The sequence below is a fragment of the Mobula birostris genome, chromosome 8, assembly GCF_030028105.1.
Source record: "Mobula birostris isolate sMobBir1 chromosome 8, sMobBir1.hap1, whole genome shotgun sequence".
Taxonomy (NCBI): Eukaryota; Metazoa; Chordata; class Chondrichthyes; order Myliobatiformes; family Myliobatidae; genus Mobula; species Mobula birostris.
This window is the reverse complement of record NC_092377.1, coordinates 89,563,263-89,588,323: the sequence shown is the minus strand read 5'-3', so window position 1 is coordinate 89,588,323 and position 25,061 is coordinate 89,563,263. Positions and strand designations below refer to the sequence as shown.

At 42.4% G+C, this 25,061-nt stretch overlaps 1 protein-coding gene across 1 annotated transcript in view; it reads left to right on the top strand.

The window, feature by feature from the left end:
* Positions 1 to 25,061, top strand: part of akap12b (A kinase (PRKA) anchor protein 12b) — a 79,105-nt gene that overhangs the window by 11,066 nt on the left and 42,978 nt on the right. The window contains exon 2 of the mRNA XM_072265633.1: positions 23,210 to 23,312. Coding sequence (XP_072121734.1) covers positions 23,210 to 23,312 — 103 coding nt within the window. The remainder of the gene's footprint in view (positions 1 to 23,209; positions 23,313 to 25,061) is intronic.

The following is a 25,061-nucleotide window of genomic DNA, read 5'->3' as shown; positions in this document are numbered from 1 at the left end:
CACGCAGTACAGGAAATGTTCATACCCAAGGTCGGGAGAAGCAATAAAAAACATGGATGAATAAAGACATACATAAAAAATTATTGAAGAAAAGACAGCTATATAAAGAATACAGAAAAATTAGTAACGGTGTTAACCGTGGGGCAAATGAAAATATGAGAACTATAGTCAAGAGGGAAATTCGGATTGCCAAAAGGCAGGTTGAGAAGAATATTGCTGATAATGCTAAGATTGACCCCGAGATATTTTTTCAATACTTTAGTGAAAGAAAAGTCAAGGGGGAAGTTAAGTATATTAGGAATAATAGTGGGGTGATAAATTATGCAGAGAAAGACAGACAACATATATCCAAGGGTACTTGGAGAGGTCTGTGATTATATATTCAAACACCATAACATGTATTTTTCAAAAGTCAGTGAAGACTGGTGAAATCACTGAAGACTGGAAGTAGGCTAACCTTGTCCAGTGTACAAGAAAGTGACCATACTGACCCTGGAAACTATAGACCAGTAAGCTTAGCATGAATCGTAAGTAGGATAATGGAAGCATTAATAAAGAATGAGATGGAAAAAACAGCTGATAAGAATTGTCATGTTAGCAGAAAGCCAGCATGAGTTCAGAAAAGGGAAATCATGTTTTCCTAATAAGCTGGAGTTCTATGAAGAGGCCACTAAAATCTATGATACCAATAGAGCATTTTATATCATTTATTTGGAGTTTCAGAAGGCTTCTGACAAGGTACCCCACAAGAGGTTAATAATCAAATTACAGGAGATAGGGATTAAGGATAAGGTGTGTGAATTGGTGCAGAATTGGCTCAGAAACAGAACGCAATGAGTTATGGTGAGAGGATCATTTCACACCTAGAAGATGTTAAAAGTGGGTTCCATAGGGATCAATTTTGGGGCTGCTGCAGTTTTTAAATTTACATTAATGATTTGGATAAGCATATAACAAATAAACTAGTAAAGTTTGCAGATGACACACAATTAGGGGATGGGCTGATAATATTCAGGCAGCAGAATCAATACTTAGATCTAAACCAAATCCAGGTGTGGGCCGATAAATGGCAGCTGAAATTTAATGTAAGTAAATGTAAAGTATTACATATAGGAAGTAGAAATATTAGATATAAATATACAATGGGGGGGGGGGTCTTGAGTTAGAAAGTGCACTGGATGAAAAAGATTTGGGTGTCCTGGTAGACTCATCACTATCAACATCTAGACAACGCACAGAAGTGATCAGGAAGGCTAATAGAATGCTGGGCTATATACTGTAATGTGCTTGGTGGAGTTCAAGATTACAGATCATCTTAAGCTGTATAATGTGCTTGTGAGGCCACACCTTGAGTACTGTGTACAATTTTAGTCTCCATATTTTGTGAGGAATATGAAGGCACTGGAGAGAGTTCAGAGAAGGGTGACTAGACTCATTCCAGGTCTACAGGGTATGAGCTATGAAGAAATATTGAAAGAATTAAATCTTTTTAGCCTAAGTAGACACAGAATGAGAGGAGACATGATAGCAGTGTTCAGTATCATAAGGTATAAGTAAAGTGGATGCCAGCTGCTACTTCAAAATTAATCCATCAACAAGGACACGGGGCTTTAGGTGGAGACTGGTTAAAATGAGATTTCTGACTAACATCAGGAAGCATTTCTTCACACAGCGAGTTCTCAACACATGGAACAAACTGCCTAGTTGTGTAGTTGAGAGAGTACTTGAGAGACTTTCAAATCTAAACTTGATAGTTATTTCAGCACACTGTGTGAATAGGAATTTGGCAAGCTCTGTTGGGCTGAATGGCCTGTTCTTGTCAAAAACTTTCTAACATCCTAACCCGAGCAGCATCCTGCTAAATCTCTGCACCCTCTCTAAAGCTTCCAATTTCCCCCGGGACCAATAAAGTATGACTATGACTATGACTATATCCTTCCAATGCTGAGGTGACCAGAACTGAACACAATATTCCAAGTGTGGTCTGACCAGGGATTTTTAGAGCTGCAACATTACTTCCTGCCTCTTAAACTCAATACCCTGACTAATGAAGGCCTTCTTAACAACCTTATCAGCTTGTTCAGAAAATCTGAGGGATCATTGAGGGTGGGGCCCCAAGATTCCTCTGTTCCTCCACACTGCTAAAAATCCTGCCTTTAACCTTGTATCATGCCTTCCAATTCAACCTTCCAAAGTGAATCACCTCACACTTTTCCAGGTGAACTCCATCTGTCACTTCTCAGCCCAGCTCTGCATCTCACCAATATCCCATTGTAACCTACCACCAGGCAGAGTATACTTCATCTACAACCATCCTCTGCCTTATGTGAGCAAGTCAGTTTGAAATCCATGAATGTTATATCGTCTATGGATGTTATAATATTAAACCTGTCAAGGTGAAGATTTCTCTTGTATACCAAAAAAACCATTGCAAACAAATGATGTTTAGAAAGAGAAAAGGGAATGAAAGGATCCAGACAAACTAAAGGCCAAAAAAATCAACTGAAAGATGTCAATGGATATCAAAATTAGCAATCAGTCAATATATTGGAAATGTGTGGCCTGAAGGTGAGAATAGGAACTATAATATATCATTTTTCATCCAATTTCCTGTAGAAGATGTCTAAATGCCAGTGATATAATAAAACCATATTGAAATGCAGAACATCATAAAAGTAAGGAACAACATTTGATGTTGTCTTGGGTATCCAAGAATGCAAATTAGAAAAATCAGGATGTTGTATTGCAATTGTCCTGATCCCAGAAGCCCCGATGATTGTGCCTCTGATGAAAGGAACAGAGTCAAAAGAAAAGTTTGTGTAGACCTATGATTGTCTGGCTTGAAGTTGTTACTAGTACAAAAGTGAACGAGATCTGTAAAATAAACTTTGATTGGAAAAGGATGGATCCCACTTAAAAATCGAAAAATGTCTGAAGCATAGCTTAGAGTGCATCAGCATGAACTACAGGGTCTGCCATGGTCGAATCAGACAAGGGAATTAGGAAGTGATATATAGGAACTATAGGTACGTAGTCACCTCCAAGTTGCGGGAGGCAGGTGGCTAGGGGTGTCAGGAGTGAGAAGGGAACAGACAGACAGTGGCTGTTCCCCCAATAATACACATACTGCTTAAGATACTGATGAGTGGGACAATCTAACTGCGGAAAGCTTTAGTGATCAGATCTCTAGCATTGAAAATGGCTCTGTGGCTCAGAAGAGAAGTGGGGAGAAGATGACTACAGTGTTGATAGGGGATTCAATAGAGGAGCAAACAGGACATGAAAGAAACATGCAGATGCCTTGTGCATCCTAGGTGCTAGGGTCAGGTACCTCTTGGATTGGGTGCACAGTACACTAAAGGGGGCAGGTGAACAGCCGGAAGTTGTGGTACATATTGGTACCAGCAACATGGGTAGGAAACAGGATGATGTTGTGACGAGAGAATACAGGAAGCTAGGCAGAAAGCTGAAAAGCAAGACCTCAAGGGTAGTAGTCTCTGGATTGCTGCCTGTGTGTTGCACCTGTGAGGGTATGAATAGGATGATTTGGCAGATGAATGCGTCGCTGAGGAATTGGTGCAGGGGTCAGAGTTTCAGATTTCTACAGCACTGAGATCACTTCTGGGGAAAGTTTGACCTGTATAAAAAGGACAGGTTACACTTGAACCTGAGGGGGACAAATATCCTTACGGGCAGCTTTGCTAGAGCTGTTGGCGAGGGTTTAAACTAATTTGGCAGGTGGATAGGAACCAGAGTCACAGGGCAGAGGATGGGGCAGTTAGTATACAAGTAGATGCAGCTTGAAATGAGAATGTGAGGAAGGATAGGACATTGATAGGGTACAATTGCAGTCAATGGGATGGTTTGAAGTCTGTCTTTAAATAGTGGGGTGGGGTTGGTTCAACAGTCTAGAAAGTGAGGATAAAGTAAAAGGGGAGGAGAATGCAGGAGAGGTTACGAAAGTCTCCCAAATAAACAAAATAAAGTTTAGAGAAGGATAAGTATTTAACTTTTGGCAACATGAGAAAGGTGATAAATACAGGACTGAAGGTTTGCAGTATATGCAGTACAGTACATGATCTTGTAGAACAGGTAGAAATTGGCAGGTATGATGTGGGCATCATTGGGTTGTGGCTGAAAGAAGATCACAGTTGAGAGCTTAACATGCAAAATAAATATTGTATCAAAAGGATAGACAGATTGGTGTGGGGTGGCTCTGTTGGTAAAAAATGAAATCAAATCCTTAGAAAAAGTGACATAGGATCAGAAGATATAGAGTGGGTAGGGTTAAGAAACTGCAAGGGTAAAAAGACTCTGATGGGAGTTATATACAATGGGAGACAGAAAAAAACGTAAAAAGAGCAACGTTACGATAGTAACACACACAAAAAATGCTGGTGAACGCAGCAGGCCAGGCAGCATCTATAGGAAGAGGTACAGTCGACGTTTCGGGCCGGGACCCTTTGTCAGGACTAACTGAAAGGAGAGATAGTAAGAGATTTGAAAGTAGGAGAGGGAGTGGGAGATCTGAAATGATAGGAGAAGACAGGAGGGGAGGGGTGGATCTAAGAGCTGGAAAGTTGATTGGCAAAAGGGATACCAGGCTGGAGAAGGGAGAGGATCATGGGACAGGGAGCCTGGGGGGAGGGGAGCCCGGAGGGTGGAGAGCAAGCGTGGAGTTATAATGAGAGGGACAGAGGGAGAAAAAAGAGAAGAAAAAAAGGGGAGAAAATAAATAAATAAATAAATAAATAAGGGATGGGGTGTGAAGGGGAGGAGGGGCATTAACGCAAGTTAGAGAAGTCAATATTCATGCCATCAGGTTGGAGGCTACCCAGACGGAATATAAGGTGGTGTTCCTCCAACCTGACTGTGGCTTCATCTTTACTGTAGAGGAGGCCATGGATAGATATATCCGAATGGGAATGGGATGTGGAATTAAAATGTGTGACCACTGGGAGATCTTGCTTTCTCTGGCGGACAGAGCGTAGGTGTTCAGCGAAACGGTCTCCCAGCCTGCGTCGGGTCTCGCCAATATATAGAAGGCCACACCAGGAACACCAGATGCAGTATATCACCCCAGCTGACTCACAGGTGAAATGTCACCTCACCTGGAAGGACTGTCTGGGGCCCTGAATGGTGGTGAGGGAGGAAGTGTAAGGGCATGTGTAGCACTTGTTCCACTTACAAGGATAAGTGCCAGGAGGGAGATTGGTGGGAAGGGATGGACAAGGGAGTCATGTAGGGAGCAATCCCTGTGGAAAGCAGAAAGACGGGGTGGGGGGGGGGGAGGGAAAGATGTGCTTGGTGGTGGGATCCCGTTGGAGGTGGCGGATGTTACGGAGAATAATATGTTGGACCCAGAGGCTGGTGGGGTGGTAGGTGAGGACAAGGGAAACCCTATTCCTAGTGGGGTGGCGGGAGGATGGGGTGAGAGCAGATGTGCGTGAAGTGGGAGAGATGCGTTTGAGAGCAGAGTTAATGGTGGAGGAAAGGAAGCCTCTTTCTTTAAAAAGGGAAGAGATTTCCTTCGTCCTGGAATGAAAAGCCTCATCCTGAGAGAAGATGCGGTGGAGACAGAGGAATTGTGGGAAGGGGATGGCATTTTTGCAAGAGACAGGGTGGGAAGAGGAATAGTCCAGGTAGCTGTGAGGGTCTGTAGGCTTACAGTAGACATCAGTAGATAAGCTGTCTACAAGTAGAGACAGAAAGATCAAGAAAGGGGAGGGAGGTGTCAGAAATGGACCAGGTAAACTTGAGGGCATGGTTAAAGTTGGAGGCAAAGTTAATGAAGTCAACAAGCTCAGCATGCGTGCAGGAAGCAGCGCCAATGCAGTCGTCGAATTCCACCCCCCCTTTTTTTCTCTTCTCTTTTTTTTTTCTCCCTCTGTCCCTCTCACTATAACTCCTTGCCTACTCTCCACCCTCCGGGCTCCCCTTCCCCCTTCTCTCTCTCCCCAGGCTCCCCGTCCCATGATCCTCTCCCTTCTCCAGTCTGGTATCCCTTTTGCCAATCAACTTTCCAGCTCTTAGATGCACCCCTCCCCTCCTGTCTTCTCCTATCATTTCGGATCTCCCACTCCCTCTCCTATTTTCAAATCTCTTACTACCTCTTCTTTCAGTTAGTCCTGATAAAGGGTCCTAGCCCGAAATGTCGACTGTACCTTTTTGTATAGATGCTGCCTGGCCTGCTGCGTTCCACCAGCATTTTTTGTGTGTGTTGCTTAAATTTCCAGCATCTGCAGATTTCCTCGTATCAATGTTATGATAGTCATGGGAGATTTCAATATGCAAGTAGATTGGGAAAATCAGGTTAATGCTGGATCCCAAGAGAAAGAATTTGTGGAATGCCTATAAGATGGCTTTTTTAGGGCAGCCTGTGGTTGAGCCTACTAGGGAAAAGGCAATTCTGGGTTGGGTATTATATAATGAACCAGATTTGTTTATGGAGTTTGATGAAAAGGAACCTTCAGGAGGCAGTGATTATAATATGATGGAATTCATCCTGCAGTTTGAGAGGGAGAAACTAAAATCAGATGTATGAGCACTTAGAAGGGAGGGAGGCAAAATACAGTTAGCATGAGTTCAGTAATTGGTAAGATGTTGGGTCTATTATTAAGGATGAGGTACTTGCAGGCACTTGGTAAAGTAGGCTGAAGTCAGCATGGTTTCCTTATTTTGCTTGACAAATCTGTTGGAATTCTTTGAAGAAATAACAGGCAGGATAGTCAAAGGAATGTAAGTGGCTTTTGTTTACCTTGATAGTCAGAAGGCCTTTGATGAGGTGCTGCACATGAGACTGCTAAACAAGATGAGAGCCCATGGTATTACAGGAGAGATGCATGTAGCATGTATAGTAGATTAGCTGACTGGCAGGAGGCGCAGATTTGGAATAAAGGTGGCATTTTCTGCTTGGCTGCCAGTGCCTAGTGGTGTTTTGTTCAGACTACTACTTTCGTGTTAAATGTCTGTGATTTGGATGATGGAATTGATGGGTTTGTGGCCAAGTTTGTGGATAATACAAAAATAGGTGGTGAGGCAGTTGGTGTTGAGGAAGTAGGGAGTCTGGAAAGAACTTAGACTTGGAGAATGGGCAAAGAAGCAGCAAATAGAATACAGTGTAGGAAATGTATGGTTAGGCTCTTTGGTAGAAGGAGTGAAGACATAGACAATTTTCTAAACAGGGAGCAAATTCAGAAATCGAAGAGCAAAGGGAATTGGCAGTCCTCATGCAGGATTCCCTAAAGGTTTAACTTGCAGGTTGAGTCGGTGGTAAGGAAGACAAATTGAATCTTAGCGTTAATTTCAAGAGGACTAGAATATAAATATAAGAGGGGACCTGATAGAGGTGTACAAGATGATGAGATGCATTGATCGTGTGGATAGTCAGAGGCTTTTTCCCAGGGCTGAAATGGCTAGCACAAGAGGGCACAGTTTTAAGGTGCTTGGAAGTAGGTACAGAGATGATGTCAGGGTTAAGTTTTTTTTTTACACAGAGAGTGGTGAGTTGAGTGGAATGGGCTGCCGGCGATGGTGGTGGAGGCAGATATGATAGGGTACATGGAGCTTAGAAAAATAGAGGGCTCTGGGTTACCCGAGGTAAGTTCTCAGGTAAGGACATGTTTGGCACAGCTGCAAGGGCTTGTATTGTGCTGTAGGTTTTCTATGTTTCTGTAAAAGCAAGGATGTAATTATGAGGTTTTATAATGCATTGGTCAGACTGTACTTGGAGTATTTTGAGCAGTTTTGGACCCCTTGTCTAAGAAAAGATGTGCTGACATTGGAGAGGATCCAGAGGACGTACATGAGAATGATCCTGGGAATGAAAGGGTTATTGTATGAAAACTGTTTAATGGTTCTGGGCCTATACTCACTGGAGTTTAGAAAAATGAGGGGAGATCTCATTGAAATCTATTGAATATTGAAATGCTTAGATAGAGTGGATGTGGAGAGGATGCTTACTGTAGTTGGGGAATCTAGGACCAGATGGCACAGCCTCAGAATAGAAGGATGTTCCTTTAAAATGAAGATGAGGAATTTCTTTAGCCTGAGGGTGGTGAATCTGTGGAATTCGTTGCTACAGATGGCTCTGGAGGCCAAGTTATTGGAGAGGCTGTTGGGTTCTTGATTAGAAAGGGCATCAAATGTTATAAGAAGAAGGCAGATGAATGGAGTTGAAAGGGATAATAAAGCAGCCAGAATGGATTGACAGACTAGGTGGGCCAAATGGTCTATTTCTGTTCCTAGGTCTTCTACTCTGAAATTGATCACAGGGGCATGAGAGGGGAGCTGACCAAAGTTGATTGGAAGGGGACACTAGCAGGGGTCATAGCTGAATAGCAGTGGCTGGAATTTCTGGGAGCAACTTGGGAGGCGCAACATAGATTCATCCTAATGCAGAAAAAAAAATTCTAAAAGAAGGATGTGGCAATTATGGGTGACAATGGAATTCAAAGAGGGGCTATATAGTATACCAAAAATTAGTGGGATGCTAGAGGATTAGAGGGCCCTTAAAAACCAACAGAGGGTAACTAAAAAAGCAATAAGGAGAGAAAAGATAGGCTAGCCAATAATATAAAAGAAAATACCAGAAATTTTTTTTCAGATGTTTAAAGAGTAAAAGGGAGGTGAGAGTAGATATCACACTGCTGAAAATGATGTTGGAGAGGTAGTAATGGGGGACAAAGAAATGAAGGATGGACTGAAGTATTTTGCTTTAGTTTTCACTGTGGAAGACACCAGCAGTTAGCCAGAAATACAAGAGTGTCAGGGAGCAGAAGTGAGTGTAGTTGGTATTTCTAAGGAGAAGGGGGTTGGGAATCTAAAAGGTCACCTAGACCAGATGGACTACACTATAGGGTTTTGAAAGAGGTAGCTGAAGAGATTATGGAGGCATTAGTGGTGGTCCTTCAAGAATTAGTAGATCTTGGAATTGATCTGGAGGACTAGAAAACTGCAAATGTCACTCCACTCTTTACGAAGGAATGGAGGCAAAAGACATGAAATTATTGGCAAGTTAGCCTGGCTAATGATTGGTAAGACGTTGGCATCTATGACTAAGGATAAGGCTTCTGGATACTTGGAGGCACATGATAAATAAGCCATAGTCAGTATGCTTTCCTTAAGGGACCGTCTTGCCTGACAAATCTGTTAAAATTCTTTTGAGGAAATAACAGGCAGGATAGACAAAGGAAAGTCAGTGGATGTTGTGTATTTGGATTTACAGATGGCCTTTGACAAGAGGCTGCTAAACAAGGGAAGATACTAGCATGGATAGAAGATTAGCTGCCTGCAGGAGGCAAAGAGTGAGAATAAAGGGGCCCTTTCCTCATTAGCTGTCAGTGACTCATGGTGTTCTGCAGGGTTCGGTGTGGGGACTGAAAGATGATTTGGAGGATGGAATTGATGGCTTTGTGGCCAAGTTTGCAGTCAATTCAAAGATGGGTGCAGGGGCAGGTGGTGTTGAGGAAACAGGAAATCCGCATAAGGACTTGGATAGATTAGGAGAATGGGCAAAGAAGTGGCAGATGGATAACAGTGTGGTGTGTATGGTAACTACAAAGAAGGAATCCACGTCAGGTACAGGACTGACGGCAGGTTGTTCAACCTTAGGCGCCTGCAGGCAGTTACAAAGGTGCAAAAGACTGTCATCAGAGACTTCTTGTTTGCTGATGACTGCGCACTCAATGCCAGCACAGAGCAGGAGATGCAGCGTGAAATGGACTGCTTCTCACAAGCCTGCGACAACTTCGGTCTCACTATCAGCACCAAAAAGACCGAAGTTATGTACCAGCCTGCCCCAGGAAAGCCATACCAGGAGCCGCGCATCACGGTGAAGGGCCAGAACCTCCAGGCAGTCGACAACTTCACCTACCTGGGCAGCATACTCTCTCGCACAGTGAACATAGACACTGAGGTCAATAACAGGATTGCCAAAGCCAGCGCCGCCTTTGGGAGTCTCCATGAGAACGTCTAGGAGCGGAGAGGACTCAGCCTTACCACCAAGCTGAAGGTCTACTGTGCAGTGGTACTTATCACCCTCCTTTATGCCAATGAGACCTGGACTGTCTACAGCAGACACGCCAAACAGCTCAACCACTTTCACCTGAGCTGTCTCCGCAGACTCCTCCACATCAGTTGGCAGGACAAAGTCCCCGATACGGAAATCCTGGAATGAGCTGGGCTCTGCAGCGCCTACACCCTCCTGTATGAAAGCCCAAACCAGGTGGGCTGGACATGTGGTCAGAATGCCAGACAGCCGATTGCCTAAGCAGCTGCTGTACGGAGAACTGTGTCAGGGCAAGCGCTCAGTCGGGGGGCAGAAGAAATGTTATAAAGACTGCCTCAAAGCGTCCCTCAAAGGCCTGGGTGTCGACATCAACACGTGGGAGACGCTTGCCCTCGACCGTCCAGCTTGGCGCAGCAAGATCACCACAGGAGCCCGTGCAGCTGAAGTCAGGTGCATCATCGAGGTGCAACAAAAGCATGCTGTGCGCAAGGCCCGAGCAGCATCCACTGCCACGACAGCACCCACCCACTTGTGTCCCACATGTGGGCGAGCCTTCAGGGCCCGGATTGGCCTCATCAGTCACCTCCGGACCCACAGCCACCAATCTCCCATTTGACTTTGAAGCCATGTTCATCTTCGACTACGAAGGACGAACAACAACAATATGGTCATTCACTTCATTAGAATGAATAAAGACGTAGATGGTTTTCTAAACAGGGAGGAAATTCAGAGCTCAGAGGTGCAAGGGGACTTGGGAGTCCTTGTGCAGGGTTCCTCAAAGCTTAACTCGCAGGTTGATATGGTGGTAAGAAAGGCAAATGCAATGCTAGCATTCATTCTGAGAGGACTAGAATATAAAAGAATGTAATGATGAAGCTTCACTGGTCAGACTGCACTTGGGAGTATTGCGAGCAGTTTTGTATTCCTTATCTGGGAATGTGCTGAGGGTCCAAAGGAGGTAGGTCAACAGGCCACTGCAATTGCCCCTAGTATGTCAGAGTGAGTGGTTGATCAGGGGTGTAGGTGCTGGATGGTTTGCAGGACTCAGTAATTGAAGGGCCTGTTTTGGTGCTGGATGTCTTCTGATCACGATACCTGTGCCTGGTGGGATGCAAGCAATATTCAAGTCTCCAGCCTTCCAGCCTCTTGCCATCATGGATTTCAGACTTTTTTCCAGCAGTACCATTCAGATATGATATTTGGAATGCGCCCAGTGACTGGGGGTCAGACAGCTCTGCATGTCAGAAGCAATGGTGATCAGTTGGGGTCTGCTGCCAGGGGTGGGGCTGAACTTGGACCACTGACGAGAAACTTGGATCCACCTCAGTGAGTGAGGGATCAATGTTTATGTATCTGATGCCCAAGACAACCAGGGGATTGCCGTGGTTTTTTCTTAACTCCCTGGTCCGTTCTTCTATTCCACCAACCAGCACCCTCCTCTTTCTCCTGCACAACACTTTTTACAATGTGTACATGTACTTGGATTAGTGGGCATATGGTGTAGGGAGAGTTTGGGCAAATGTGGGTTATTTTGTGGGGTAATTTTCCTACAGAGTGGTTGGTATGTGGAATTTATTGCCAGTTATAATAGTGGAGGCAAATACAACAGAAACATTTGAGGATCTTGGATAGACACAATGTGCAGGGATATGAACATTGTGAAGGCAGAAGAGGTTAATTTAATTAGGTGTTTAACTACATTGTAGACCAAAGGGCCATTTCCTCTTTTGGTAATGTTACTATATATATGAACCGCAGGTAATGAAATGTTTGTCCCTCCTCTTCTTTCCTTATCACCATCCTTCCGAGCTACTTGTATGTTTAGATGTAGGTTAGAATGAGGAGCCTGTATGTTTGTGAATTATCAGTGCCAACTTCGTCTATGTTAGTGTTGGGTAAATCCAATGATCCATCATTTTTTTTTCCTTGGGAATCATTCATGTAGTACACAATGAATGTGATCAATTTGCAATTTTACTACTAGATGCTCTTGTCATAGCTCTGTGACAGGGGTGTGCTAGAAAAGTGGTTGTTAGTGGACCAGAGCTCATGAATTCAAGCCCCACATGACAATCAGAATTGGGTTTCTTATCACTGTCTTACCATGTTAAATTAATTATTTTGTGGCAGTGATACAATGCAAAGCCATAAAATTATAAATCACAAAATACATAATGCAAAAGAAGGAATAATGAGGTCGTGTTCGTAGACTGTTCAAAAACTGATGATGGAGGGCAAGAAGTTGCTTCTGAATCACTGAGTGTGAGTCTTCAGTTTCAGCATAAGAATTTGAATTTGTTTTCAAGATCTGTAAATAGTTGCATATTGTAAGAAGACCAAGTAATGGCTTGATTGTCAATGTCAGCAAGACAAAGGAGCGATTATTGACTTCAGGAGGAGGAAACCAGAGGTCTCCTCTGGTATGAGCCAGTCCTTGTTGGAGGATGAGAGGTGGAGAGGGTCAGCAACTTTAAATTCCTTAGTGTTATTATTTCGGAGGACCCGTCCAGCATGTTAAGTGCAGTTACGAAGAAAGCACGACACTGTCTCTACTTCCTTAGGAGTTTCCGAAGATTCGACATGTCTATAACTTTGACAAACCTCTGTAGATGTGTGTTGGAGAGTATATTGACTGGCTGCATCACAGCCTGGTATGGAAACACCAATGCTCTTGAACAGAAAATCTGACGGAAAGTTGTGGGTGCGGCGCAGTCCATCACAGTTAAAGCCCTCCCAACCATTGAACACATCTACATGAAATGTTGCAGGAAGCACCATTCATTATCAGGGAGAAGGTACAGGAGCCTCAGGACTCTCACCACCAGGTTCAGGACTGGTTATTACCCCTCAACCATCAGGCTCTTGAATCAAAGGGGATAACTTCACTCAACTTCACTAGCTAGCCCCATCATTGAAATGTTCCCACAACCCATGGACTCACCTTCAAGGACTCTTCATTTCAAGTTTTTGATATTTATTGCTTATTTATTTCTCTTCGTACAATTTGTTGTCTTTTGCACACTGGTTGAATGCCCAATTTGGTCTTATATTCATTCTTTTATGGTTGTTTTTTATTCTATTATGGATTTATTGAATATGCTCTCAAGAAAATGAATCTCAGGGTTGTATATGTTGACATATGTACTTGGATAATAAATTTTCTTTTGACTTTGTCTTTGAATGTAATGAGCCAGCTGGGTTTCAACTAACATCTGTTTGATTGAAGGAGATTTGTCATCCTTTGTACAGTCTGTATGTCCAGTCCCACACCAACACTTCACTACCATCTTAAGGCTCATGAAACCTCTGCACCCAAGATAGCCATGGTGGATGACAAATCTGGCATCTGACAGGAGCATAAGTAGAAGCAACATAGGGCCATTTCGTCCTTCACACTGCTATTTCAGTAAGATTATGTTTTACTTTTACCTTGGTAAGACATGGTGCTAATCCAAAATCCCGGGCCTTCCCGTTCTATAAAGAGGTAAAGTTTTTTTGTCACTTCAGTTCTATGTCTTCTAGATCTTGATTCCCCTAATGTGCCCACAGGAAATGTTTCTTTGCTCTGTTTAAATTTAAGCAACGTAATCAGACCATGAATCAGATTTTGAGAATAATGGCCTTTGTGCAAGCGATCTGTTCTTGTGATTACCCCTCATACATTTTATTCCGTGCTTTCGTCCTTGGGCATATCCTCTTTATAAAGATGGTAATCAGTCTTTTACGCACCCCAGAATGCCACCTGGACTAAAATTTTTATTGTGCTTGATTGTTCAGCTATGAAAATTTCTGGTTACTAGAACTGTTTTTGGCAAATCTGTCCGTGTTAGTTGGCCTAAACTCCCATGGTGACTAAGTAATGAGGAGAGATTTTGCTCTACATAGATACTGTTCTACCTGGAAACCAACCTGAAAGTGAGTTGCGGAAGAGTGTGTGCATTGCATCAGGAAGGGTAACAGTACTGACAAACATGCCTGCCTTCCAGTCGTTCCTTTTCTCTCTTCTATGTTCCAGGAAGAAACAGTCATTGAAGGCCCAAGTGAGTGGATTCAATACACTGCCAGTAACAGTGGTAGAGGCAGATACAATAAGGTCTTTTAAAAAACTCTTAGATAGGTACATTGAGCTTAGAGGGCTATGCGGTAGGGAAATTCTAGGCAGTTTCTAGAGAAGATTACATGGTCGACACAACATTGTGGGTCGAAGGGCCTGTAATAAACAATAGACAATAGGTGCAGGGGTAGGCCATTCAGCCCTTCATGCCAGCACCGCTATTCACTGTGATGATGGCTGTTCATCCACAATCAGTACCCTGTTCCTGCCTTCTCCCCATATCCCTTGACTCCGCTATCTTTTTTAGAGCTCTATCTAATTATTTCTTGAAAGAATCCAGAGAATTGGCCTCCACTGCCTCCTGAGGCAGAGCATTCCACAGATCCACAACCCTCTGTGTGGAAAAAGTTTTTCCTCAACTTCGTTCTAAATGGTCTACTCCTTATTCTTAAACTGTGGCCTCTGGTTCTGAACTCCCCCAACATCGGGAACATGTTTCCTGCCTCTAGCATGTCCAATCCCTTAATAATCTTATATGTTTCAATCAGATCCCCTCTCATCCTTCCAAATTCCAGTGTATACAAGCCCACTCACTCCAATCTTTCAACATACGACATTCCCACCATCCCTGGAATTAACCCAGTGAACCTACGCTGCACTCCCTCCATAGCAAGAATGTCCTTCCTCAAATTTGGAGACCAAAACTGCACACAATACTCCAGGTGGGGTCTCACCATGGCCTTGTACAACTGCAGAAGGACCTCTTTGCTCCTATACTCAACTCCCCTTGTTATGAAGGCCAGCATGCCATTAGCTTTCTTCACTGCCTGCTGTACCTGTATGCTTACTTTCAGTAACTGATGAACAAGAACACCCAGATCTCATTGTACTTCCCCTTTTCCTAACTTGACACCATTCAGATAGTAATCTGTCTTCCTGTTCTTGCCACCAAAGTGGATAACCTCACATTTATCCACATTAAACTGCATCTGCCCACTCACCCAACCTGTCCAAGTCACCCTGCATTGTCATAACATGTGCTGTAATGTGCTGTAGATTTCCGTTTCTATGTAACAGCTTCTCCCTCACTGTTATCAGACTTCATCAATCAGCTCTTCCACATTCTCTACCCTTGTTGCTATGGTCACTTTAGCATTTTGTACTACTGTGTACAGTTTGCATGACTGTACTTGTCACTATTTTGTTTGTGCTCAGCAATGTATTATTGTTTATCATTACCATGGACATCCTTTACTCTTGAGTTTCATGTGAGTAAGAAACTTTGATTTGGTAGGGAGCAAGGCACTTGAAGGACAGATTTTAAAATATCCAATTCAAGGAATTTTTGTTGCATCGTGGTATGTATGATAATAAACTGATGTGAATATTTAAGTTTATTGTCACATACACAAGTATATACAAGCACAGGTACGATGAAAAACTTGCAGCAGCATCACAGGCACGAAGCATCAAATAAATTGTACACAATTTTAACCAGAAAGACAACAGCTAGAACAAAGAAATCCATTGTTGAACGAAGTGTTCACAGTGTTGCTATACTGGTGTAGTGATTAGGGTTAGAAACATAGAACATAGAAAACCTACAGCACAATACAGGCCCTTTGGCCCGCAAAGCTGTGCAGAACATTTCCTTAACTTAGAAACTACCTCGGGTTACCCTTAGCCCTCTATTTTTCTGAGCTCCATGTACCTATCCAGGAGCCTTTTAAAAGACTCGCCTCGACCATCGTTGCCGGCAGCCCATTCCACGCACTCACCACTCTCTGCGTTTCTAAAAAAAAAACACAAACAACAACAACTTACCCCTGACATCTCCCCTGTACCTACTTCCAAGCACCTTAAAACTATGCCCTCTCGTGCTAACCATTTCAGCCCTGGGAAAAAGCCTCTAACGATCCACACGATCAATGCCTCTCATTATCTTGTACACCTCTATTAGGTCACCTCTCATCCTCCGTCGTTCCAAAGAGAAAAGGCTGAGTTCACTCAACCTACTTTATAAGGCATGGTCCCCAATTCAGGCAACATGCTTGTAAATCTCCTCTGCACCCTTTCTATGGTTTTCACATCCTTCCGGTAGTGAGGTGATCAGAACTGAGCACAGTACTCTAAGTGGGGTCTGACCAGCGTCCTGTATAACGGCAACATTGCCTCTCGTCTCTTAAACTCAATCCGAAGTTTGATGAAGGCCAATGTACCGTATGCCACCTTAACCACAGAGTCATCCTGCACAGCAGCTTTGAGTGTCCTATGGACTCGGACCCCAAGATCCCTCTGTTTCTTCACACTGCCAGGAGTCTTACCATTAATACTACATTCTGCCATCATATTTGACCTACCAAAATGAACCACCTCACACTTACCTGGGTTGAACTCCATCTGCCACTTCTCAGCCCAGTTTTGCATCCTATCAATGTCCCACTGTAACCTCTGACAGCCTTCCACTCTATCCACAACACCCCCAACCTTTGTGTCATCAGCAAATTTACTAACCCATCCCTCCACATCCTCATCCAGGTCATTTATAAAAATCACGAAGAGTAGGGGTCCCAGAACAGATCCTTGAGGCACACCACTGGTGACCAACCTCCATGCAGAATATGACCCATCTGCAACCACTCTTTGCCTTCTGTGGGCAAGCCAGTTCTGGATCCACAAAGTAATGTTCCCATGGATTCCATGCCTCCTTACTTTATCAATAAGCCTTGCATGGGGTACCTTATCAAATGCTTTGCTGAAATCCATATACACTACATCTATGGCTCTACCTTTTTTTTTCTTTGTGCATGGTAGGTCATGCCTAACCAATCTTTTTTTTTAAATTTTATTTTTATTTGGATAAGGAATTCACAAGTATCATGTACTTTTTTCACATGTATAACCTTTTCCATTTTTTTTATATGTATAAAACTATAATTATTTATACATTCTTAAGTCCACATTGAGATGATATAAAAAGAAATTAGACACTTAAATAGATAATTATGTACAGCAGAAATTCTAATCTATTAGGCTAAGTAATGGTGTTAATTGTTAAGGAAAGTAGTAATAATAGTGGATTAGTAATAGTTTCCATACATCTCTTCTGGATCACTTCTTCTGGTCCAAAATGTTGTGTGTAAGCCTATGTAACAACCATTATAGGTGTTTATATCCTAACTTGTTCATGCTTGCTCCTGCCCCCAAACATAATTATCCGATCCCTATGTACTTATTTACTTAATTTCATCATTTTTTATCCCTTACCCAAATCTTTTCCTTTACTTGTATTAATTCTCTATTTTCCAAACAAAAAAAAGACAAAAACAGTAAACATTTAGACTAGGGGTGCTTACATTAGCAATATTACTGTGTTGATGAGAAGAGCAGTATAAATCATTAGGAGATTCATCTAAAGTCTGCTCGCATTGGGGTTATATATTCAATCCATTTATTCCAGATTTGATAAAATTTTTCTTTTTGAATTCTCAGGGAGTAAGTCAACTTTTCCATTTTAAATATTTCCAAGATAATTTTGTGCAAATCTTCTAATGTAGGTGGTATTGGATTTAGCCACTTTCTAGTGATTGATTTCTTACTTGCCGCTAAAAGGGCCTGCAGCAACTTTATGTCTTCCTTCTGTTCAAGAAACAATACATGCCCCAAATAGAGCGTCTCAAACTTCAGAGGTATCTGGGTCCTAAGTACCTTAACTAATGTTCTATGAATACCTTCCCAATATAGACTTAATTTAGGACAATCCCAGAAAATATGGAAATGATTTGCCTCCTTGGAGCCGCACCTTCTCCAACACGTCACGTTTGTATCTTTATATTTTTCCTGATATGGGGTCTTAAAGTATCTTATAATATTTTTCCAACAATGTTCTCTCCAAGTCAAAGAATTAGTCGAAGACCACTGAAAGCTGCATATTTTCCCCCAAGCCTCCTCTGAAAGTACCAACCCCGCTTCTTTCTCCCACTTCTCTTTAATATACAATGTGTTTACATTTTTAGCAGGGAGAGTGCATTATATAATCGAGAAACTGATTTACTAGGTATTGAACCGCAAGCCGAATTAAGAATCTTGAAAAATTCTAATTCTACTGTTGATAGGTCTGTATATCTACAACTCTGGTTAACATAATTTCGTACTTGAAGGTACCTAAAAAAGTCATTGTGTTCTAGGCCATGTTTGTCCTGCAGGATTTCGAAACTTTGTAATACTCTTTTATGTATAAATGAGAGGTAGGTTGTAAGACCTTTCTTTATCCATAATTCAAATCTTTTATCTCCTCTGTTGGGAAGGAATTCGGTATCATATGCACACCATCTGAAGAGTTTTAGCATGTTATTAATTCCACATGAACTAACCACCTTCTGCCATATTTTTAATGTAAGATTTATCCAACTGGTTTTAAATTTTTCCAGTTGGGCCATCAATCCTTTGTCAGCTATTGAGGCTTGTAGAGGAAAATTGTCAACCAATCCAAATTCTATTTCCTTCCATCTAGCCTTATATTCCCTATTACACCAATATGACAGAGGGGTTATCTGTGAGGCATAAAAATAATTTCTCAGGCAAGGAAGAACCATACCTCCTCCTTCCTTCCCTAACTGTGAGGTGTTATATCGAATTCTAGGTTTCTTTCCTTGCCAAATGAAGCGGGAAATCCACTTGTCCCATTCCCTGAATTGATTATCATCCACCTCCACAGGTAAAGTACAGAAAAGATATAGTAGCCAAGGAAGAATATTCATTTTTATAGTATTTATCCTTGAATTTAAACTTAAAAAGGGGATAAGATTCCATCTATGCATATCTGCTTTTATCTCAGAGATTAATGGCCCATAATTTACCTGTGACAGCGTTGAAAGATCCTTCGGCAGGGTTATTCCTAAATATTTTAATGATTTAGCTTCCCACTTAAGATCATATGTATCCTGCAATTTTTTGGATCGTGTATAATTTAGGGACATAACCTGCGTTTTCTTTACATTTATTTTATAACCTGATATTTTCCCAAAGTCATCCAACAATGTAAACAATACTATAAATGATTTTTCTGGTTCACTCAGATAGACTAAAACATCATCTGCGAATAACACCACTTTCTGTTCAATCCCTGCCACCTTGATACCTCTTACGATTTCGCTCTGTTATTAGTTGGGCAAGTGGTTCAATATATAGCGCAAAAAGGAGAGGAGAAATTGGGCATCCCTGTCTAGTGCCTCTCTCTAAAATAAAGGAGTCAGAGAGGTCCCCATTCATCTTAATTCGAGCTATAGGGCTGTCATATAGAGTCTGGATTACTCTAATAAACTTTTCTTGAAAGCCGAATCTTCCTAACACTCTGTATAGGAAGGCCCAACTAACCGAATCAAAAGCTTTCTCAGCGTCTAATCCTACCACCATTGTCTCTGTCTCGTTCTTATTAACTTGTTCTAATATGTGTAGAGTTCTCCTTATGTTGTCCTGTGTTCATGGCTCTACCTTCATCTATGTGTTTAGTCATATCCTCAAAAAATTCAATCAGGCTTGTAAGGCATGACCTGTCTTTGACAAAGTCATGTTGACTATTCCTAAACATATTATACCTCTCTAAATGTTCATAAATCCTGCCTCTCAGGATCTTCTCCATCAACTTACCAATCACTGAAGTAAGACTCACTGGTCTATAATTTCCTGGGCTATCTCTACTCCCTTTCCTGAATACTGGAACAACATCCGCAACCCTCCAATCCTTTGAAACCTCTCCCATCCCCATTGATGATGCAAAGATCATTGCCAGAGGATCAGCAATCTCCTCCCTCACCTCCCGCAGTAGCCTGGGTTACATCCCATCTGGTCCTGGTGACTTAGCCAACTTGATGCTTTCCAAAAGCTCCAGCACATCCTCTTCCTTAATATCTATATGCTCAAGCTGTTCAATCTGCTGTAAATCATCCCTATAATTGCCAAGATCCTTTTCCGTAGTGAATACTGAAGCAAAGGTTTCCATAAGTACCTCTGCTATCTGCTCCGGTTCCATACAGACTTTTCCACTGTCACACTTGATTGGTCCTATTTTCTCACGTCTTATCCTCTTGCTCTTCACATACAGTACTTGTAGAATGCCTTGGGGTTTTCCTTAATCCTGTCCGCCAAGGCCTTCTCATGGCCCCTTCTGGCTCTCCTAATTTCATTCTTATGCTCCTTCCTGCTAGCCTTATAATCTTCTGAATCTCTATCATTACCTAGTTTTTTGAACCCTTTGTAAGCTCTTCTTGACTAGATTTTCAACAGCCTTTGTACACCATAATTCCTGTACCTTACCATCCTTTCCCTGTCTCATTGGAACATGCCTATGCAGAACTCCACACAAATATCCCCTGAACATTTGCCACATTTCTTCCGTATGTTTCCCTGAGAACATCTGTTTCCAATTTATGTTTCCGTTCCTGCCTGATAGCCTCATATTTCCCCTTACTCCAATTAAACGCTTTCCTAACTTCTCTCTTCCTATCCCTCTCCAATGCTATGGTAAAGGAAATAGAATTGTGATCACTATCTCCAAAATGCTCTCCGGCTGAGAGATCTGATACCTGACCAGGTTCATTTCCCTATACCAGATCAAGTACAGCCTCCCCTCTCATAGGCTTATCTACATACTGTGTCAAGAAACCTTCTGGAACACACCTAACAAACTCCACCCCATCTAAACTCCTTACTCTAGGGAGATGCCAATCGATATTTGGGAAATTAAAATCTCCACCACAGATACCCTGTTATTATTACACCTTTCCAGAATCTGTCTCTCTATCTGCTTCTTGATGTCCCTGTTACTTTTGGGTGGTCTATAAAAAAAACACCCAGTAGGGTTATTGACCCCTTCCTATTCCTAACTTCCACCCACAGAGACTCAGTAGACAATCCCTCCATGACTTCCTCCTTTTCTGCAGCCGTGACACTATCTCTGATCAACAGTGCCACGCCCCCATCTCTTTTGCCTCCCTCCCTGTCCTTTCTGAAACATCTAAAGCCTGGCACTCAAAGAAACCATTCCTGCCCCTGAACCATCCAAGTCTCTGTAATGGCCACAACATCATAGCTCCAAGTACTGATCCGTGCTCTTAGCTCATCCGTTTTGTTCATAATACTCCTTGCATTAAAATAGTCACATCTCAAACCATTGGTCTGAGTGTGTCCATTCTCTATCACCTGCCCATCCTCCCTTTTGCACTGTCTCCAAGCTTTCTCTATATGTGAGCCAACCACCCTTTCTTCCGTCACTTCAGTTTGGTTCCCAACCCCCAGCAATTCTAGTTTAAACTCTCCATAATAGCCTTAGCAAACCTTCCCGCCAGGATATTGGTCCCTCTAGGACTCAAGTGCAACCCGTTCTTTTTGTACAGGTCATGCCTGCCCCAAAAGAGGTCCCAATGATCCAGAAATTTGAATCCCTATCCTCTGCTCCAATCTCCCAGCCACGCATTTATGCTCGTTGGGTCAAGAACTGAATGGTTGAAGGATGTAGCTGTTCTTGACTCTGATGGTGTGGGAATTCAGGCTCTATACCTGGTGCCCAATGGCAGCAGTGAGAAAATGGCATGGCTTGGATGGTGGGTAATGTTAATGATAGGTGTTACCTTTTTGAGGCAATGTCTTGTAGCTATTTCTGATGGTGGAGAGAGATGTATTGGGCTGAGTCCACAGCTCTCTCCAGATTTTTGCATCTCTGAACGTTTGATGGTCATTGAACAACAGGTCATATTTTACAGCTGGTTGCACTGTAATATTGATCATACCCATGTGTGGTCTCAAGGGAGAAGCAAATGGAAATTCAAAACCTTAACCAATTTGGAAAAAAGTTGACAATTCTCAGTACATTATGCAGTGGGTTAGTAATTTGGAGGGCGCTTTAATCCTGGCAATCTATCTATATACTACTAAAACTCTCATTGTCTGTCTGTTTGTGACCTCCAATTAGCACAAACGCTGCATTACAACAGCACTTTTTTTTTGCTAAATTGAATTGAAATGCACTAACTTACAGAATGCAGGTAAAGTTCAGGGTTATATATTAGTATAAAAATTGCTCATTCGCCAAAAATCAACAGGCTGACTTTCACCTGAGACCTGATCAGCCATCATGGAAATCAGGACGCGACAGCCTGACGCATGTGCACGGCCAGCCTCAGCAGCGACACCTACCAGAGCAAAAGGGCAGGGCAGCTCTATTTCGAGGGGTCACATTCTGCTAATCACCATCAGCATGTGCAGGATTGGGACAGATCTAACTGCCAGCTATCAATAAGAGATAATTAAATCTTATTGTAATAACATACTTTGAGACGCCCATAAAACCCTTTGCTGCGGTCAAAGGACAGCGGTGACTATATCACGTCCATTTAGGAGAGTGCCAACCACATCATCAAGAATAATCAGCATCCTTTGGTGTTAGTGCTTCACATCTTCTATCCAGCATTAGGGTAAAAAAAAAGTCAGCCTAATTATGCCATGTGGAAAGAGAAGGGGGACATTATGGTCAAGAGATGACGCCAAACGTCGTTGGGAAGCGGCAAGGAGAGGGAGAGAACAAGAATTGGATGAGGCCAGGGCCACAGGACTTCAGGATCAAAGAGTCAGGACAAAAAAAAGATCAGAGGAGGAGAGGCATGCACGTCGCCAGGATCAGAGACAAAGAACAAACAGCAGAAGAGATGAAGAGACGGGGGATAAAAGGACTACACGTCTCCAGAATGATAATGAGAGGCACAAGGGTGACAGATAAACTAGAAATGATGCCATCAAAAAAGTCTTTTGGTAAATGAGAAGGAGCTATATTTGCTTTGCTACGCGTTGTTCTTCTTTAATAAACTGAGGTTTTCTACTTCAATTTCCAAAGCAAAGCAATACCAATAGCATTCAGGAATATTTAATGTTCATTCTGGTCACATCAGACTGCAGTACCCTTCTCCCAAAGGGTGCCCCAAGGGGCACCCCGTTCTCTAGTTTTATATAACACCCCTTGCATTTTGTACGAAGTGATCACGGCTTCCTCCAGAAATGAGCAGAGTTCTTGTTCAATAGTGTTTAAAGGTTAAGCAGTGTATATATTTAACAGGCTGAACTAAATTAACTTTGTCCTCCTCTTCTTCCAACAGTCTGTTCTGAAAAACGACCAGATTTCAGGAATTCAGGGAGATGTAACAGATAAAAAATCAGAGGAGCTAAATGGGATTCATGAAGATATAGATGCCAAACAAGGTAAGCAAGTTGTGTTTTCTGGGGTTGGGTAGGTGAGTGATGATTCTGGAGAGAACAGAGTGATGCTACTTTGAGGTAACTGGGTGTGAGACCTCTCCTTTTGGGATTTGGAGACTAGACCAGCACAGATTTTCTCCTAGTTAAGTTGGCTTGTAAAATCTTCTGACATGACCTAGTTCCTTGTGACCATGGGTCCCACAGCAAAACTTAAACATCTGCACAAGTTCTTGAAATTGCCAAAACATTATAGTTTGTTGTCCAGATGCTGGCGAGTAAGATTAGTGTGGATTGGTACTGGGCTGGCTGAATGCCCTGCCTTCTGAGATGTACGACTCCAACAGTTGGCAATAATGTGTCTGGGTTTGAATTGGTTTGTGGAAAGAAATGCTTTGGTTGCCCTATATTACACTAACATCAACAGAGGATATGGAACATCCTATACTTGGATTGTTTGCAACCCTAGATAGATGGAGGTACGCATGCTTAGCAAACAATGCTTAAAGGTTCATTGTATGAGACTTCAATCCATGCTTTGAATCTTGGAACTCAGGGTATGGAATGCCGTCTCATGCAAAGAACCTCTGGAATCTTACTTTATGGCGCTAAGACTAGTGATCCTATTGAAGTATTAAACACCGAAGCTCAAAGTTTGGGAAGGGTGGTTAAATGTGGTGATCACCAGCCGATGGCAGACCATAATAACCTGAGTCATTGTGTGCTGGTGAATGTGGTGAGAGTGGTTCGAGGAGTGAGGATAGTTTTGGAGTGCTTGAAAGGTGCATTAACTTGAATGGGAGTGAGGAAATCCATTGGAAAGGGTGTAATTTTCTGATAAGTGTGGTATGTAATTGTGTGCTCACTATGCCTCTATGCCCACCTTGGCCCTGTGCACAGACCTTGTCAAATGAGTCAAAAGCTTGTGAATCTAATTTTCACAGCAAAGCAATACTGGACACCTGCTATTGCCTTTTGGATGCTGAACTGGACCCTAAATGCCCTCCCTGTGAGAAATAATACTTTAAGCTGTTCAAATAATAAAGGAGATCCCACATTCCGTGCTGAACTATTATGATTCCTTACAAGTAGTAACTGATACTAGAGAGTTAATAAATGGCCGTTGTGCTTCCTGGGTATACAAGGTGGGTTCCAGGGATGTTTAAGCCAGTGGTAAGGGAGATAGTGGAGTCTTCACTGAAAGACCTGAAAGAGCATCTAGAACATTAAACTATAATTAGTGGGCAGCATAGATCATTCGTGTTAGAACAGTACTGTTCTGTTCTTTTAAGTATCAAAGATAAACAAAGATAAAATGTACATGTGGAGTTTCAAACTGTCAATATAGGAGACATTAGTTTTTCAACAGCTGGGGGGGGGCATGTAACATAATGGATCTCAAGCAATATGCTATCAACATTGGAAGCAGCACTGCAGTCACCAGCTTGCATCTCAGATGTAGCTCTGAAGTGAGTGGAACTTCAAAATTAGTAAATAACTTTAAATTAGTACCAAGGAGCATAGAATATAAAAGCAAGGAGATAATGCTGAGCCTTTATAAGACACCAGTCAGGCCACACTTGGAGTATTGTCAACAGTTTGGGGGCCCCATATCTCAGAAAGGATGTGTTGTTATTGGAGAGAGTCCAGAAGAGGTTCACAAGGATGATTCTGGGAGTGAAGGAGTTAACATATGAGGATCGTTCGGCAACTTTGGGCCTGTACCAACTGGAATTTAGAAGAATGCATGGGGAT